The sequence below is a fragment of the Oryctolagus cuniculus genome, chromosome 6 (assembly GCF_964237555.1).
Source record: "Oryctolagus cuniculus chromosome 6, mOryCun1.1, whole genome shotgun sequence".
Classification (NCBI taxonomy): domain Eukaryota; kingdom Metazoa; phylum Chordata; class Mammalia; order Lagomorpha; family Leporidae; genus Oryctolagus; species Oryctolagus cuniculus.
In genome coordinates this window covers 38,048,963-38,067,420 of record NC_091437.1, presented here as the reverse complement: position 1 = coordinate 38,067,420, position 18,458 = coordinate 38,048,963, and the positions used below count along the sequence as shown (strand labels likewise).

The following is an 18,458-nucleotide window of genomic DNA, read 5'->3' as shown; positions in this document are numbered from 1 at the left end:
CCCCCACAGCTGTCTTGCCCCTGCCCAGTTCTAATATTTACCCCTGCATAACCTCCTCTCCTGTTTCTCTCTGAACTGTGATGGGTACCAGGGTGTTCCTCTGCCCTGTCCTTCAACCTGCATTGACAGCACCACAATGTGTCATGTCTGTGACCTTACAGCCCAGCCCACTGTCTGTGTTCCTGACCACTGAACCCAGTACCTTTAGCAGTTTGCCACATCTGTGTCCTCACTGGATGGCAAACTCAGAAATCGTAGTGTCTGGATTGGGCCATGTTGACTGGGACAATGCTCCGATTACCTTGAACCTCTCATCCAGGACCTTAACCAGGGTAAGGTGGGAAAGATCACAACCTTGTCTAAAAATGTAGTAAATGCTAACGTTTTTACTTCAGGCAGCCCACAGGTGCTCTTTGGTGTGCCTCACCAAATATGTGTGCTGACACAAGTTGACCCTCAACTCACTAGAATCTTGAATACCTAGAATCAGATGACTTCTCTTTGTATCCTGGTGAAACACTGTATACAGCTTTAGAAAGCAGGTGAATACATGGGAGCGTCCTGCTTTATTATTCTAATATAAGTTTTTAAAATGCCACTGAGGGGCTGGCCTTGTAGGGTACCTGTTTAAACTATCACGTGCAATGCCAACATCACATATTTGAGGAATAGTTCGAGTCCAGGTGCTCTTCTTCCAGTCCTGCTCTCTGCTAATGCTCATGGGAAAGCAGGAGAAAATAGCCTATGTGCTTGGGCCCCTGCACCTACATAGGAGACCCAGATGGAGTTCCAGGATCCTGGCTTCATCATAGCCCAACCCCAACATTATAGCCATTTGGCAAGTGAACTACTGGATGAAAGATCTCTCTTTCCTTCTCTCTGAGTCTGCCCTTGAAATAAGTGAAACAAATATTTTTAAATGCTACTGAAAGAGTGCATTAATTAAATGTGAAAACGAATTCCATTAATTTTGCACATTTGTTTAGAAAGTGGCTGTTGAGCCTCCCTTCCGTTTCTTGTCACTTCTTCACCCCTTACACTTTGCACCCTTCCTTTCTGAGTAGCCAGCAGTGCAGTGTGATGGCCTCAAGTTCACATTCCCAGAAATGCCATGGATTCCTGCAGAGGCAGATCTCTTTGCTATCTTGGCCATGAGGTCACTGAGCTGCTGCCACTCTTGGAAGATCCCTCACTTTATCTGAGGACTTGAGTCAAGGCAGTGCTACAGGATGGAGCACAGCCCTAAGGCTAACTGGACTACTCAAATGATAGCCACAGAAATGAACTTCTGTGGCCCAAGGAAAAATAGGACCACCACAAGCATTGATCTTTGTATTAGGTGATCTCTTTGTCTTATGACACTGTTCCACTCAGTATGTGTCCAGCAGGGCATCCTTAGGAAGGTCTTGGGATCATGGAAGCAGCTGTTATTAGTGACTAATAAATTTCTTCCTCCATGGCTTACAGGTGAGTGAAATCACTGGGCCGAGGACTTTCCCTCTGGATCTCTGTCCCCAAAGGATTGTCTGCCATCGACATCTCCAATAAGCTATGCACTGCTGGACACAGATGAGTTAGTTGTGAGACTGTCTTCATGACTTTGACTCAAATGTGGATGAGCCCCAGTGCTTCCCAGAGTTCCAGAGGACAGGTGATAGCACGAGTGTACATGTTTCTGCGAGCTACAAGTTCATGAATACCAGCTCCCCATCTTTCTTGCTTTCTTCTCACTGTACTGCCCCATCAAAACTCAATTTATACTTTTCATAAAATAGGGTCACAATCATAGGAACTGCAGGTGGGGAATATCTGAGAAGAGACTGCAGTTGACATTTTCCCAGGACCCAGCATTTCTGTTGTGTGAACTGTAGTTCAGATTGCATTTGCAGTGTCAGAGATCAGGAGAAAACTTGAGACTCAGTTGCTTCTCTGTTCTCTTATCAAACCATAGATTTCAGGCAGTTCATTTGTTATCTCAATAATAGTTAATAGTTTAATTTTCTCTTCTCAAAACTTAGGCACAAACACTGATTTGGTTTCACTTTTCTGTTTTTGCAAGTACAGCAGATTTAGGAATGGGACTACCTCCACAGTCCTCTGTGACTGCTCATCGTCACACTGGGGGTGGGGACAACAGAGTCAGGTGTCAGTCCTGCCCAGCTGCCTTATATCTGCTGCTTGCAGGGCCTGAGCACGAGTAGCTTCCAGGAGAAGAGCCTGGACCACAGCAGAGGACGACTCCTGAACCTTGAACTCCTGCGAGCCAGCGACTCGACACAGGGCTTCCTGGTAAGTCAGCAACAGCATTCAGAGCTGATTTCTGTCCTCAGAGATGGCTTTTCCTCAAGAATCTGATGGGCAACAAAACATCATGGGGTGAGGAGGGATCATGGGCTGAGGGCCCTGGGCTGCTCAGGTGAGAAGCCTGGGAGCCTGATGGCAGGGAGGCAGGATTGCTTCATCGCAGTCTGGGGTCATCTTTCAAGGTAAGATAGCTTAAAGCTAGTGCTTTGGACATTATGTCCTTGTCAAAATGAACCCAATCATGTTTCTTTCTCTTCTGCCTGCCCCTTATAGTCAGAGGTATGTGTATCAGATCTGTGTTGTGAAACGTCAGTAGATATTGTATAAGGTTTGCTGTGACCCAATCCTATGCTGTTTCCAAGTCATGTTTTCTTACCTCCTCTCCTCCAAGTCAGCATTGTTCAATCCTTACATCCCAGGGAAAGCTAACTTGGGGTAAAGAATCACATTCTGCATGCTAGTTGTGCTATAACTGAACAGTAATTTCTAGATCGGTAGGTCTTTTTCATTGTCACTTATGTTTTATTGTAAGGCAGGGGTGCTGATCATCTTCTCGTACATCTATGAATAAAAAGAAGAATGCTGGGACCCTTTGATAATGAATACCGTTGGTCAGACTTGTATCATTTTGTAACAGTGATATCTCAAATCCTTCTCACTTTTTGCCTCATGCTCAGGGAAGAAGATATTTAAGACAAAATTTCAAGTGTGCATCATGAAAACTAGGACTTGGAACTGAATGAATAAGAAAGGGAAATTGGGAAGATGAGATTTTTGTGAAGATCAGCTTGTGCTCCTTCAGTGTCATTCTGTGCACATCTCATGGGTCCCTTCCCAACCTCAGCAAGTCTGGCTGCAGAATGGATTTCTGTGATCATAGAGAGCTTTAAGTTCTCGTTTAATTCAGTCTTTTTATCCACATCCTCTAGGTCATATCTCCCCTGCAGTGTCTCCTGGGAGCTTTGGCCTTGGATGCTACTGTCACCCTTGGTACCTCCCAGCCTTGCCTTTCATGCTTCTTAGGTGCTCTGAGGCTGTTACTACTAGACCTTCCTCTGGGCCTCCCTGCCCTGCATTGCAGACCCCCTTGGATGTTTTTGCTGGGCTGCACATGCACCAGTCAAGATGTTCTGCTGTGTTGCTGGTCCTCTGCTTCCCCTGGGCCTTATGTTCTATATCCTCATCCCCACCTTCCAGTCTTCGTTGGGCACTGTCTTGAGAATAAATGTCCTCCTTGGTGGTTCTGAGGATCTGTCTAGATTCCAGTATTTCCAGAATGTTACTATTTCTACTATAACCCAGTGTTCTCCCTCCAGTCCAAAACATTCGATGGATTACTTCACATTTTGAGTTTTCCTTTCTTGCTAGTGGAACTTCTGGTAACAGCAGCCATGTTTGCCCAACCAGGGGCAGGGCCTGTAATAAGTGATGGCCTCAGCTCCTTTCAGAAATGCACCCCAGGCAGGGAGAGGATAGGAAGGCATGCCCTCACCTCTCTCACTTCTCCTTCCTACACAGCTGCTGATGCCTCCCATGGCTGAATTGTGAGTGCTGGAAGCTGAGGGCCCCCTGCTGATATAATCTGTATAGTTATCATCCAGGGACACGAAATAAGATGGGAAGTTCAAGGTGGGCCTGGGAAGAGACAAGGGAGAATAAACCTCTAAAGTTGTTCCCTACACTCTTAATGTGTTCTGCTACCCAAGAGATCTTCAAGGCAGACATTGAGGTACAGTGGGTTAAGCTGCTGCTTAGACACTTATTGGAGTTCTGGGATTAAGGGTTACTCTGCTTTCTTTCTTTTTTAAAAAAATTTATTTATTTGTTTGTTTATTTATTTATTTGAAAGTCAGAGTTACACAGAGAGAGAAGGAGAGGCAGAGAGAGAGAAAGATCTCCCATCTGCTGGTTCACTCTCCAGTTGGCCGCAACGGCCAGAGCCAGGAGCTTCTTCTGGATCTCCCACGCAGGTGCAGGGGCCCAAGGACTTGGGCCATCTTCTACTGCTTTCCCAGGCCATAGCAGAGAGCTGGATCAGAAGTGGAGCAGCTAGGACTGGAACTGGCGCCCATATGGGATGCTGGCAAGGCAGTGGCTTTACCCAGTACACCATGTAGCGCTGGCCCCACTACCTCTGCTTTCAATCCAGTTTCCTGCTGATGCACCCTGGCAGGCAGGTAATATCCCATGTATGTGGATTTCTTCCACCTGGAGACCTGGATGTAGTTCTTGGCTCCTGGCTTTGATCTGGCCCATCCCTGGCTGTCACAACTATTTGAAAATTAATCAGTGGAATGGAAATTTCTCTCTCTCTTCCCCCTCTGTTTCTATCTTTCAAGTAGATGAAACATAAACATTTTTATAAAAGTGACCCATATGAACTTACTTTTATGTTAATCAATAATACTCAAACTTTTAGAAGGTAAGACTAGGATATCTGTTGCCCAAGTCTAGGGGGAGAAGGAAATGGGGTAATATTGGTCAAAGGATACAAAGTTTCCTTTATGCAATATGAATAAATTCTGGAGATTCAGTGTCTGTCAGGATTATTGCCATGAATAAGACTGTGTTATATATTCTAAATTTGCTAAAAAGCAAATCCTAAAACACCTCATTACCTACACACACACACACACACACACACAACCACACACACATTGTTAACTATGTAGAGGTGATAAGTATGCTAATTGGCTGGTTGTGATTGTCTTTACACAATGTGTTCATATATCAAAACATCAAATTGTATACCTGAAATATATACAGTCTGTATGTCAATGATATCTCAATAGAACCTATGAAAGAAATGATTAACACATGATGAAGTTAGAGAATAGCCGCTTCCTTTTTTTTCTATAAAGTTTTCTGGAAACAAGCCACATTGTTCATGTATGTGTTATCTTTGTCAGCTTTTCCAGGAAAGCCTCACATATATTTTTTTTTATTTATTAGAAAGGTTGAGTTACAGAGAGAGGTAGAGACAGAGAAAGAGAGAGATCTTCCATCCACTGGTTCACTCCCCAAATAGCCACAATGACTGGGGATGGGCCAGGCTAAAGCCATGAGCCAGGAGCTTCTTCCAGGTCTCCCATGAGGGGCCCAGGTACTTGGGCCATCCTCTACTAATTTCCTAGGCTCATTAGCAGGGAGATGGATCAGAGTGGAGCAGCTGGGACTTCAACCAGTGCCCATACAGGATGCTGGTGCTGCAGGCTGGGGCTTTAACTGGCTGTGCCACAGCCCCGAACCCAAAGCCTCACATATATACCAGATGACTCTTCTCAGAAAATATTTGCCCACTTCTATCCTGAAAGGATCCATGGGAGTCCCTGATTTTATGGATTTTTTATAGTTTTCTAATAATCACCTCACTATTCCTATCATAGAAAAGATAGAGAAGAAAATGTATGTGTTTTATTTAACAAATACTATGTGTGTATACAGTAATTTATTTATATATCTGTTTTCTCACTTCCTCCTTGCCTTGTGACATAAATATGCATAATTTTTCCTTCTCCCCATTAAATACACTATATTTTTTAAGAACAGCATTAGTTCACAGACAAATCAAACAGAAAGTTGAATTCCATATATTCCTTGACCACCACCCCTACCTACACAGATACACACACACATTCACATACAGAGTCTCTCCTGCTATCAGCATCCCCCACCAGAGGGGTAGGTTGTTCACAATGGACGAACCAACATTGACACATCTTTATCTCCCAAAGTATGTAGTTTACAATAGGGCCCACTCCTGGTGTTGTACATTCTGTGGGTTTGGACGACTGTGTAATGACATGAATCCCCCATTGTAGTATCACACACAGTGTTTCACTGTCCTCACTGTCCTAAAATTCCTCTGTGCACCACCTAGTCACCTTCTCTTCACCTTAACCCCTGGCAACAACTGACCTTTTTCCTGTCTCTGTAGACTGAACTTCCCAGAATGTTACATGATTAGAATCACACTGTATGCAGCCCTTCCAGATTGGTTTCCTTTGTTTTAAAGATTGATTTATTTAATTAAAAGTCAGAATTACAGAAAGAGTGGGAGCAACAGAAAGAGAAAAAGATCTTCCATTCACTGGTTTGCCCCTCAAATGGCCTCAACAGCCAGGACTGAGCCAGGATGAAGCCAGGAGCCAGGAGTTTCTTCTGGATCTCCCACGTGAGTGCAGGGGCCCAAGGATTTGGGCCATCTTCTGCTACCTTCCCAAACACATTAGCAGGGAGATGGATCAAAGTAGAACAGCTAAGACTTGGACTGGCACCCACATGGGATGCCCAGACTGCAGATGGTGGCTTAACCCACTGTGCCACAGCGCTGTCCCCTAGATTGATTTCTTTTAGTTTGTAGTAAACATTAAATGTTCTTTGGTACATTCTTTTTAATACTAGATTAACAGATTGGCCAGGCAGGGATAAGTTCTGGATACCAATTTCCCAGGGCTACTAACGTCTTAGAGAAGATTGCCTTTTCTAGACATCCTTTTGAGAGAGTGTTGTGTAAAGAGTAGGATGTGAAGCTCCCAAGAGTTCAAGGATGAAAGATGAATCAGTGAACTCCATTTAGTGTAAGAAGAATGCAGTTACCTTCAGGGCAGGAATTTTGCTGCACAGTGCATTCAACTGGAACCAGAGTGGAATTGCTAGGGATTCAAACACCAGAATTCCTACACAAGCAGTACACTTTATATTTTATTAAACTGTACTAAGCCTATACTACAAATAATAGTACTCCAATAATTTAAAGAATATTGGTTTTTCAGGGGGCCGGTGCTGTGGCACACTAGGTTAATCCTCTGCCTGTGGTGCCGGTTCTAGTCCCGGTTGCACCTCTTCCAGTCCAACTCTCTGCTGTAGCCTGGGTAAGCAGTAGAAGATGGTCCAAGTGCTTGGGCCCCTGCCACCCACATGGGAGACCAGGAAGAAGCTCCTGGATCCTGCCTTCAGATCAGTGCAGTTCCGGCCGTTGTGGCTATTTGGGGAGTGAACCAACGGAAGGAAGACCTCTCTCTCTGTCTACCTATCCCAAAACAAAACAAAACAAAACAAACAAACAAACAAAAAAAAACTCTACCTTTCAAAAAAAAAACTTAAAAAAAAAAGAATATTGGTTTTTAAAAGATGCCAAATTATTAGCATGCCAGGATGCCTACCTCTTGAAACAGCACAGAGATATATTATTAGCACAATCTAAGAGAAGGACCAACAACTTTAAAAGATTGAATTATTATTCCAATTCTTATCTTAACTTGACCCGTATGTTTTGGTGGATTTTTGTTTTTTTTCTTTGCACAGTTGGTAATACATGATTTCTAGCATTGACTGAGATCATGGAACAACATCTAGGATTATCTTTGCACTGCTTGAATGACTTGATCTGTAAGAAATGTGGCATAGTCAGATGTCGAAGTAGTAGCTTCATATGTGGGTTTTTCTGGAGCACTCCGCTAATAATTCTGCTTTTCATAAAAGATTCTATATGATTAAGTTACTTTTACAAAACAGAAAGTTCAAAGAAAGCAAGAGAGATAGATATGTTGAGTTATTACATTGACTAAATGAATATAAATCTAGACTTGAAGAATGAAGAAGCCTTGAATTACTGAACCTTTGTAATATGCCTAGAAGAAAATAACTCATGGACATGAGTCTGAGCATCAGGAAAAAGGCGCAAGAATGACAAATTAAGGCAATTTAAGAAACGTATCAATCAAATACAATAAGTGACCTTTATTGACAGCTTTATTCAAGCCAATTATGTCACATTAAAATGTAAATAAGCAAACTAAATGCTATAATGTCTTTTAGGGAAATTTGACACAGATTAGGTATGATGATAATTCTGAATATATTTTTGTGATAATCATAGTGCAACATATTAATTAAAACTTCTTAGAATTTCAAGACAAGTACTAAAGGATTTATGCATGGAATGATGTCTTGGATTTGCATTAGAGTATTCCAGTGGGATTAGAAGAAATAGGGTCAGGGCATGACCAAAGGAGACAGCTATGAGAACACAGCAGTTTGTTAAGAGAAAAGCACAAAGATGTCCTATCATAGTAAACCTGTTCAGCTTTTCCCTACCTTCTTTCTTGTAAGTGTTTTTTGTTTATTTATTTATTTATTTATTTATTTTTGCTCACAGTCATGGGTGCAGCTCCCTCAGCTACATACTCTGAGAGACAAAACCAAGATTTAGACTCCAGCTTTAAGGCATATCTTAAGAACTGCAAGACAGAAAGCAAAATCATCTCTCAGGAGACCATCCGTTCAATTCAGTCACACTTGGCAAAAGGAGATCTTCCAGGGGCACACTCTGTGATCAGTGATGCATTAAAAAATATTGATGATATCCCACTCAACATCGCTGTGACAGGGGATTCAGGATCAGGGAAATCCAGTTTAGTCAACACCCTGAGAGGGATTGGAGATGAAGGAGAAGATGCAGCTCCCGTTGGAGCAAAGGACACAACCATGGAGAGAAAGCCATACAAACACCCCAAGTTTCCCAGTGTGACAATATGGGACTTGCCTGGCTTTGGAACTCCTAATTTCCAGCTAAAAGGTTATCTAGACAAAGTAAAATTTGGTGAGTATGATTTATTTATTATTGTTTCTGCTTCATTCTTCACAAAATATGACCTAGAACTGGCCAAAGGGATCAGAGCTATGAAGAAGAACTTCTACCTTGTGAGAACCAAGGTGGACTTTGATTTACAAAATGAACAGCAATTTAAACCTACTACCTATGAAAGAGAAAAAGTCTTGGAAGAGATTCGAAACAATTCTCTGAAGGAATTTTACAAGAATGATATTGAACTCCAAACATTCCTAATCTCCAACAAAGATTCGTCTGAGTTTGATTTCTCGATCCTGATGGACACCCTACTGAAAGATCTCCCTAATCAAAAGCGCAACAAATTCATGCTTTCCCTGCCCAGTATTACTGAGGCAGCCATTGAAAAAAAGAAGGAATCTCTAAAGCAGAATATCTGGCTAGGAGCCGTGAAGGATGGAATTTTGGCTACCTTGCCTATGGCGTCTGTCTTTAAGGACAATGATGTGGAGAAGCTGCAGGCAAGCCTACACCAATATCGAGTCTGTTTTGGAGTGGATGATGAATCTCTTCAGATTTTGGCTAAGGATTTGCGAGGGCATGTGGAAGAACTCAAAGCAATTATTAAATCTCCCTATTTGTTGGACACTGAACAGGATGAAACAATAGGGGAAAAGCTTTTGAAATTTCTGGATGGGCTCAGCTCAGCTGATGGAGGTCTTCTTGCTACAGGTCTTTACTTTAGACAAATTTACTTGCAATTTCATTTCCTTGACATAGTGGCCAATGATGCTAAAGTTCTCCTGAAAGAGGCTTATTCCAGAAAGCAATTGACTTACCATTAGACTAAAATCTTCTAGATGTTGAAATCCAGATTCATGGAGAAAAGTAGCACAGTGGATGTCATAAACAATATACTGAGTTTCCTGGGGGCATCCAGCTTTCAACTGATACTTACATACTGCACATCCCTGGACCAAGGGCCCAGAACATCTTTGAATATGGGCAGAGCTAAATACCATGCATCTACTTCCACATCAGATGATTTTACCTTTGTCAGAAATTTAAATGTGGCTGCCACCTTGACAACCATTTAGCTCTGATGGAAGCTCTTTGAAACCCAGTTATACCCCATCCTCTTCTGCCTTGTAAAGACTTCTCCTTCCTTTGTGGTTGTTTGTGATGTAGCCTAACTTTCCTGCATCTCACTGATCCAAACCTGACACCCTCACAGCTGCTGACCTTGATAAAGCCTATTGGTCAGCAGCAGAGTCACACAGGTGAGCTCTGTCTTCTCACCATCTTCTTAAAGCAGCCAACCCTGAGTCCCATGAGAAAGCCTGAGGAACAGCACCCAAGGTCTTTAACACAGGCCTGGCCCCACAGGTCCACTCTTTTCCCTTGCTCCTGCCCACTGCTTTAGCTCTATACCACCTCTGTACTTCCTGTTGACATCCTCTCTATACCTCCAGCCACTCTGAATATTGCAAGAACTCAGTTTCTTCTGGTTCATGCATTTTGGTGTCACCTCCTCCTTGTGTTTCAGATGACATATTTGGAAATCTACCTCCCCACGCTCCCTCCACTCCTGTCCAAGTCAGGGCTGTCAGAGAGACAACCATTTTAGTTTATGGCCACTCTGAACAGTGAGAGCTCAACAACAAAATAGCAAGAAATTGTATCACCATAGAAATCACAAATTTGGAAGACTGTGCTATGGCATAGTAGGCTAAGGCTCTGCCTGTGGTACCAGCATCCCTTATGGTCCCCAGTTTGTGTCCTGGCTGCTCCTCTTTTGATCCAGCTCTCTGCTTATGACCTGGGAAAGCAGTGGAAGATGGTCCAAGTGCTTGGGCCCCTGCACCCACATGGGAGACCCAGAAGAAGCTCCTGGCTCCTGGCTTCAGGTTGCCCTAGCTCTGTCCATTGTGGCTATTTAGGAAGTGAATCAGCAGATGGAAGACCTTTCTCTCTGTCTCTCTCTGTCTATAATTGTACTTTTCACATAAATAAATAAATAAATCTTTTTTTAAAGTGAGATTCACAATCATCTCCTTTTAAAAAGATTACAACTTTGATAAAGTCTTAAGAATCCCATTTAGTCAGACTCCTCTCAAGAAAATAACTAATGAAAACCTGTAATTCTGTGCTGATAGGAGAGGGGAACCCTGTGAAATCTCTGACTTCTTATGATTTCATGGCTTTTTATTGTCAAGATGGTGAGGAATTCCTTTAATGCACTTGTGATACCAATAGGTGCTTAATAAATGCTTTGTGAAAAAAGATATTTGCTGTTGTAATTAATTGGCCTTTCTCAGTAAACCCTAGAGTGCTTCATATTGATTGTTGTCAGAATTATTTTATTTAGTGATAATATCCTTATCCATTCCCTATTCCAACACTTTATTTTCTCAAAATGGAATACAATAAACAATACCTGGGATAGAAAGACTGTAAGAGACACAAGATGAAGGGGAAATGACTCATTGGTAAGTGATGGTTTATTAGTTCAGGCTGCTATAATACCATATATTAGATGTATCGCACAACATAAATGTATCTGTCACTCTTTTAGAGACTGGAAGTGGGAGACCTGGGTGCAGCATGGCCAGGTACTTACTTGGGGAAGGCATTCTTCCTAGCTCTGTCCTTACATAGCCTTCCTACATCATGGGTTCACAGATTCTCTTTTCTGCTCCATTTTATAAGGGCATCAGTTCCATCATAAGGGCCTCATTCTCATCACCCAATTTAACCCTTATTAATTTCCAAAAGCCCCACCTCCTAATATCCCATTAGAATATTTTGGGTAAACAAACATGCTATCCTTAACAGTGTGTTATAAAAGTTATCCACATGATTCATTTCCTTTCTGATTAGAACCTTTGACAGTTCTCATTTTGGCAACATCACACACCACGAAACATTTTTAAAAGAAATTGTGACACAAGTTGAGTTTCCTTTATCCAAAATGTTGGGGATCAAGAGGGTTTCAGGTTTTGGATTTGGGAATATTTGCATATACATGATGAGCCAGCCTTGGATGGGACCCAAGCCTAAAGACAAATTCGACTTATTTTTCATGTACACGTAGGCCAAAATGGTTTTGTACAGCATTTTAGTGTACTTATGTTTTGTCTGTGACCTATCATATGAGATTAGGCATGGAATTTTCCACTTGTAGCACCATGCCAGTGTTTAAAACATTTTTTATTTCAGAGGGTGTTATGATATTTTCATGTTAGGAATGCTTAATCTTTCGAAAATACCAACAGCACTGTATTAGTCTATTTTTGTTACTATAATTAAATACCTGAGAACTTTTAATGAGAAAAGGTTCATTTAGCTCTCAGGTTTGGAGGCTGAAAGTCCAAACAGCGTGGCACCTGTTCCCATGATGACCCCCCTGACTGCTTCACATCATGAGGAAGGTACTACAATGGCAGGGGATGATGAGATAGAGGGAGAGAGGAAGAGAGGAAGACAGAGATAGAGAAATATCACATCTCTAGGCAGGGACACAAAGAGTCTGAAAGGTAGCCAGGCTTTCCCTATGTAACAGTCCTCTCACAAGAACAAACTCAGTGGCCCCATGAGAACTCCCTTATTCCCTTCTGAGAGCACACTCCCAGTGAACTGAGGACCTCTGACCTACAAGACCCCACCTCTTAACACTGTCACACTGAGGATCAAGCTCCCAGCATACACACCCTTGAGAGACAAACTCAACCCATATCCAAACCATAGCAAACAAACAAAAGTAGTAGAGAAATGGGAAACTCTACAATGTGAAATAAGTGAACCAAAATAAAAAATAGAAAAATAAGTTGATGGGAAGCAGAAGAGAAAACAAGAACTGGCTTGGCAGTAGGGTGAGGACTTTGGACTATGGCATTGTGGTGATAAGCTCTAGCCTGGGTACGAAATGTAACATTAGTTCCATGACACCTATTTTTGGTGATCCTTGAACCCTCAAAGAAACAGTTGCACCATTTTGTAAGGGCATGCACCTATATACATAATATTGTCATATCAATGACTATAGGATAGGCTGGCTTCAATAGACCAAATATTTAATAAGCAAAAGCAATGTATTTCCTTGCAGAGATGGATACAATTCAGGAGGAGCAAGGGAGAAATCTGGAAAAAAGGAAATGCATTATTCTAAGCCTTCCTCACCTTTCACTCTGAATGCTCAGGTGAGTGACAGCAGTGATGAAGATCTGAGTAGGGGTCAGAGAAAAACTGCTGAGAACGATGTCGCCTCTCAGGGACTCGCTCATCCTCCTTTTCAGATGTGATAGGACGGGCTTCTGGAGAGTGAGGACATTCTGGTTTACAAAGCTGTATTTTGGAACTGTCATGCTATTGGGATGATTACCATGGGAGCTAGGCAATGAGTTGCTGTCCATCAGAATTATATTCTCTCGTGATCATGCCGTTGAACATCCCTACTCTTTATATGGCTTCACCTACAAAGGAGCAACAAATGAGTACATACTCATAGACAGTGATAAGGAATAAAATGAATAATCATGCAGAGTAAACAGATGCAACCCAACTTTTTTGACACTAGTGCTACTTCCCTAATCCAAGCCAACACGTGAATTATTTGAATTCTCAAATGCTTTCTAGGTGCTGCACTTTCCCTTTTGCAGTCATTGTTCTTGTAACTCAATGATCCTAAGACTACCAGAAAGAAACTTGCAATGGCCAGTATTGTGGCTGATCAAGTTACGCTGCCATTGCTTGTGATGCCAGCATCTCGTTTCAGAGTGCCAGTTCGAGTCCCTGCTACTCTGCTTCCCATCTAGTTCCCTGCTAATGTATGTGGAAAGGCAGTGGAAGATGGACCAAGGACTGACTCCTGTTTTCAGCCTGGTCTAGCCCTGGCTGTTGGAGCCATTTGAGGAGTGACCCAGTGGATGACAGGTCTCTCTCTCTCATCTTTCAAATAAATAAATACATTTCATTCTTCTGTTTCTGCAATGTTTGTTTAGAAGAAATTGATCCTTCCCCATTGTGTGTTCCTAGCACCTTTTTTTTTTTTTAAAAAAATTTTTTTTTCTTAAGATTTATTTATTTTCAAAGAGTTACAGAGAGACAGAAAGGGAGATCTTCCATCAGCTGGCTCATTTCCCAGAGGCTATAAAGGCCAGTGCTGGGACAGACCAAAGTCAGGAACTTCATCTGGGTCTCCTACATTTATAGCAGGAACCCAAAAATCTTACACTGCTTTCTGCAAGCCATTAGCAGGGAGCTGGATTGGAGGCGGAGCAGCCAGGACTTGAACCAGCACCCAAATTGGATGCTGGCGCTACAGCCAGCACTTTACTGCTGCACCACAGTGCTGGCCCCTCCTAGTGCCCTTTCCAATAATCATGTGAGCCTAAATGCATAGGTTCATTTCTTGCCTCTCCATTCTGTTCCAATGGCTACTGTTTCCATTTTTATGCTAGTCTTGTGTTGTTTTAATTTCTCTAGCTTGGTAATATAGTTGGACACCAGGTAATGTGATACCTTCAGCTATATACTTTGTACTCAAGACTGCTTTGGTTGCTTTTATATCAATTTTGAAATTGTTTTTTCTATTTCTGTGAAAATGACATTGGCATTTGGAGAATGACTACATTGAGTATTCTTTGGATAGTATTTTAATAATTAATTCATTCAGTCCAGAAACAGGAAATATTTTTTCATTTATTTGTGTCTTATTCCATTACTTTCATTTTTTTAAAGATTTGTTTTATTTCTTGAAAAGCAGAGTTACAGAGAGAGAGAATCATTCACTGGTTCACTCCCTAAATGGATGCAATTGATATAGTATTAATCAAGGAGATAGGATTAGGCTTATGAGCTGTAGATCACACCCCACCCCACCTTCTGCGTATCTCCTGCCCACCCCTACCTGATCCCCACTACACAGGCCAACCTGTTGATCAGACAACATAACTACTCTCCTTTTGGAAGCAAAATAAAAGGTATGGATCTTCCTGGGCCTGCGAGCTGTGGTATTTTGAGGTCATTCTTGCCCGCACAGTTTTCTCTACACAGTTCTAACCTATGAACTCTTGCACATGGGCCCTGATCTGCTCTCTGCCTGATATGGAACTTTCAGTTCACCTTTCTGAATCCCCTCTCCCTCAAATAAATCCCTCTTGTTCCTGTGAATTTTTCTCTTCCCCAGATAAATTCTAAACCTTACCATGTTGCCTGTCTAAGCTTAGGATTTTTATATCTAAGCTTAGGATGCTTCTTTAAGCTTGAGACAAGAATCCGAAGTATTAATTTTAAAATATGTTCTTTGATATTATAGTGGCCAGGGCTGGGCCAGGCTGAAGCCAAGAGCTTCATTTGGGCCACTCAAACGTGAAGCAGGAGCCCAAACACTTGGGCCATCTTTCTACTGCTTTTCCCAAATTATTAGCAGGAAGCTGGATTGGAAGTGAAGCAGCCAGAACTCCAGATACTAGTGTTGCAGGTGGCAACTTAACCAGTTACACCACAGTGCCAGCCTGTCTTCCATTTCTTTCAAGGTTTTATCATTTTCAGTGCACAGAGCTTTCACTGCTTTGGTTATATTTATTCCTAAGTATTTTTGTACCTAATGTGAATGGCATTGTTTTCTTGATTCTTTTTCAGATAGTTTGTTGTTAGTACATAAGAATTCCACTGAGTTTTGTGTGCTGATTTCATATGCTGAAACTTTGCTGTGTTTGCTTATTATTTCTAGCAGAGTTTTTGTGCAGTTTTTAGGATGATCTGTGCATGATGTTACCAGTAAGCAGCAACAATTTCACTACTTCCTTTCCTGTATATGCCTTCCATTTCTTTCTTCTGCCTAATTGCTCTGCCAGTGGCCTCCAGCTACTGCTTTTTATATGTTAATTTTGTATCTTAAATCTTTTTATTTCATTTATGGATTCTAATACAGTTTTATGTGGTCTTTAGAGTTTTCATGTGTAAGATCCTATCGTGGGGATGGGGCATTTAGCTTAGCAGTTCTGATGCCAGTTAAAACACCTGTGTCAGACATCAGAGTACCTGCATTCAATCCCCAGCTTGAGCTCCAGAATCCAGCTACCTGCCAGTGAAGACACTGGGAGGCAGCAGTGATGGTGGAAGTAGTTGGATTCCAGGCTTCACCCAGTGAGGTCTGGACTGGTTTCCCAGTTCCCAGCTTCAGCCTGACTAACCCCTGGTCATTGTGACATTTGGAGAGTGAAATAGAGGATGGCAGCTCCCTCTCTCTCTGTCTCCATCTCTCTGCCTATTGCATAAACAAATAATGAATATAAATCTTAAAATGAGCATGTCCTCTGCAAGTGAGGCAATTTCTTCCTTTTTAATTGAATTGGGTGCTCTTTCTTCCTTTTTTTTTTTTTTTTTTGTCTAATAGTTCTGGCTAGGACTTTTCTTTTAGTACTGTAATGAATAGAAGTGATAAGAATGGGTCCTCTTGCTTTGTATAGGATGTCAGAGGAAGATTTTAGCCTTTCTCCAATTGGTTATAATGATAGCTGTGGGCTTTTTACAAATAACTTTTGTTGTGCTGAAATAAGGTTCTTTTAGACCTATTTTATTCAGCGTTTTTGACATGAATGTATGTTGAACTATGTCAAATGCTTTATCAGTTTGGTCCAGTTAGTTTCATCCTGCATTCTGTTGGTGTAATAGATTGCATTAATTAATTTTCAGTTATTGAAATGTTCTTGGGTGTCAAGGATTAAATGTTCCAACCATGGTGTGTCATTCTTTTAATGAGGTGCTCAAGTTGGTTTGCTGTTATTTTACAGAAGATGTTCGCATATGTGTTCATAAGGGATGTTGGCCACAAGTTTTCATATATTTTAGTGTTTTTTTTCTGGTTGTATAATCAGTAATGCTGGACTCCTTAAATGAGTTAGGAAAGGTACCCCATTTTCAATATTTTGGAAGAGTTTGAGAAGGATATATCATTAATTCTTCTTTATTTGGTAGAAATTACCCATGAAGCCATCTAATTCTAGGATTTTATAAAATTCTTATGTTCTGAATAAACAGATGATAATGTACATAATTATTGTGTACAGTGTGATGTTGTGATTCACATATATTGCTATGTTTGGATGTAGTCTGTCACCAAAAGCTTCATGTGTTGGAAGTGTGGTCCTCAGTGTTCAGAGAGATGTAGAACCTTTAATATGTAGGGCCCAGAGGAGGTCCTTAGGTCTTGGGGAATACTGTCCTTGGAAAGGATTGAGGTAGTTTTCATGGGATCCTGAGCTGGTTCTTATGAGAGGGTTGTTAGAAAGGTGTGAGCCTGGGGGCCAGCATCGTGACTTAACAGGTTAAGCTGCCACCTGCGATGCCATCCCATGGGGGCACCAGTTAAAGTGGCTGTTCCACTTCCAATCCAGCTCCCTGCTAATGTGCCTGGAAGAGCAGCGGAGATAGCCCAAGTCCTTGGGCCCCTGCATCCACGTGGGAGACCCAGATGAAACTTGTAGCTCCTGGCTTCAGCCTGGCCCAGCCCTTTCCATTTTGAGGCCATTTGGTAAGTGAAAAAGCGATAGGAAGATCTGTCTCTGTAACTCTGCCTTTTGTAGCTGAATGATTGTATGCTTTCTTTCATCTTTTAAGATTTTTATTTATTTATTTGAAAGTCAGAGTTATGAAGGGGGGTTGGGTAGAGAAACAGAGAAATGTTCCATCTGCTGGTTCACTCCCTAAATGGCCACAATAGGACCTCAACCAGTGCCCATATCGGATGCCAGGGCCACAGGCTGTGGCTTTATCCACTGCACCAACAGCATGGGCCCCTGTAAATCTGCCTTTTGAAAAAATAAAGTAAAAATCTTAAAACCAGATGTGAGGCAGCGTCGCGGCTCACTAGGCTAATCTTCTGCCTGCGGCACCAGCACACCAGGTTCTAGTCCCGGTCAGGGCGCCGGATTCTGTCCCGGTTGCCCCTCTTCCAGTCCAGCTCTCTGCTGTGGCCCGGGAGTGCAGTGGAGGATGGCCCAAGTCCTTGGGCTCTGCACCCACATGAGAGACCAGGAGAAGCACCTGGCTCCCGGCTTCGGATGGGCGCAGTGCGCCGGCCGCGGCGGCCATTGGAGGGTGAACCAACGGCAAAAGGAAGACCTTTCTCTCTGTCTCTCTCTCACTGTCCACTCTGCCTATCAAAAAACAAACAAACAAACAAACAAAAACCAAAAACACCAGATGTGAGCCTGATCCCTGAATTGTTTCCTGGCTTTTTGTCTTACAATGTATCTTTCTCACACACACATTCTGCTACCATGATGCCATCTGCCATGATGAGATGCAGCCAAGGGGCCCTCGCAAGGGCCAGAACCATGCTGTTTGGAATTTATACCTCCAAAACTGAACCAAATAAGCCGGTCTTCTTCATAAAGTATTCATAAATACCCAAACCCTTGGGTATTTCATTATAGAAAACAGACTAATACTTGCACATTGTGGAATGACACATTCAGCCCCCTTACACATTCTTCAGTGTTCGGTTTTCTACATTCTTTTTTTTTTTTTTTTGACAGGCAGAGTGGACAGTGAGAGAGAGAGACAGAGAGAAAGGTCT

The 18,458-nt window shown here is 42.1% G+C and overlaps 1 protein-coding gene across 7 annotated transcripts in view; it reads left to right on the top strand.

Moving 5' to 3' along the window:
- Nucleotides 1-2,167: 2,167 nt before the first annotated feature.
- The window catches only part of IFGGA1 (interferon-inducible GTPase 1), a 51,945-nt gene continuing 35,654 nt past the window's right edge, over nt 2,168-18,458 (top strand). For 2 of the 7 annotated variants that reach the window (XM_051843543.2, XM_051843542.2), the window contains exon 1: nt 2,200-2,289. Coding sequence is in view for 1 of the 7 variants with exons in the window: in XM_070076326.1 (XP_069932427.1) it covers nt 8,467-9,720 (1,254 nt within the window). In the remaining 6 variants the exon portion in view is untranslated. Of the gene's footprint in view, nt 2,290-8,464; nt 9,868-18,458 lie in introns of those variants that run through there. The other 5 variants (XM_070076326.1, XM_070076331.1, XM_051843536.2 and 2 more) reach the window with 5 other exon arrangements.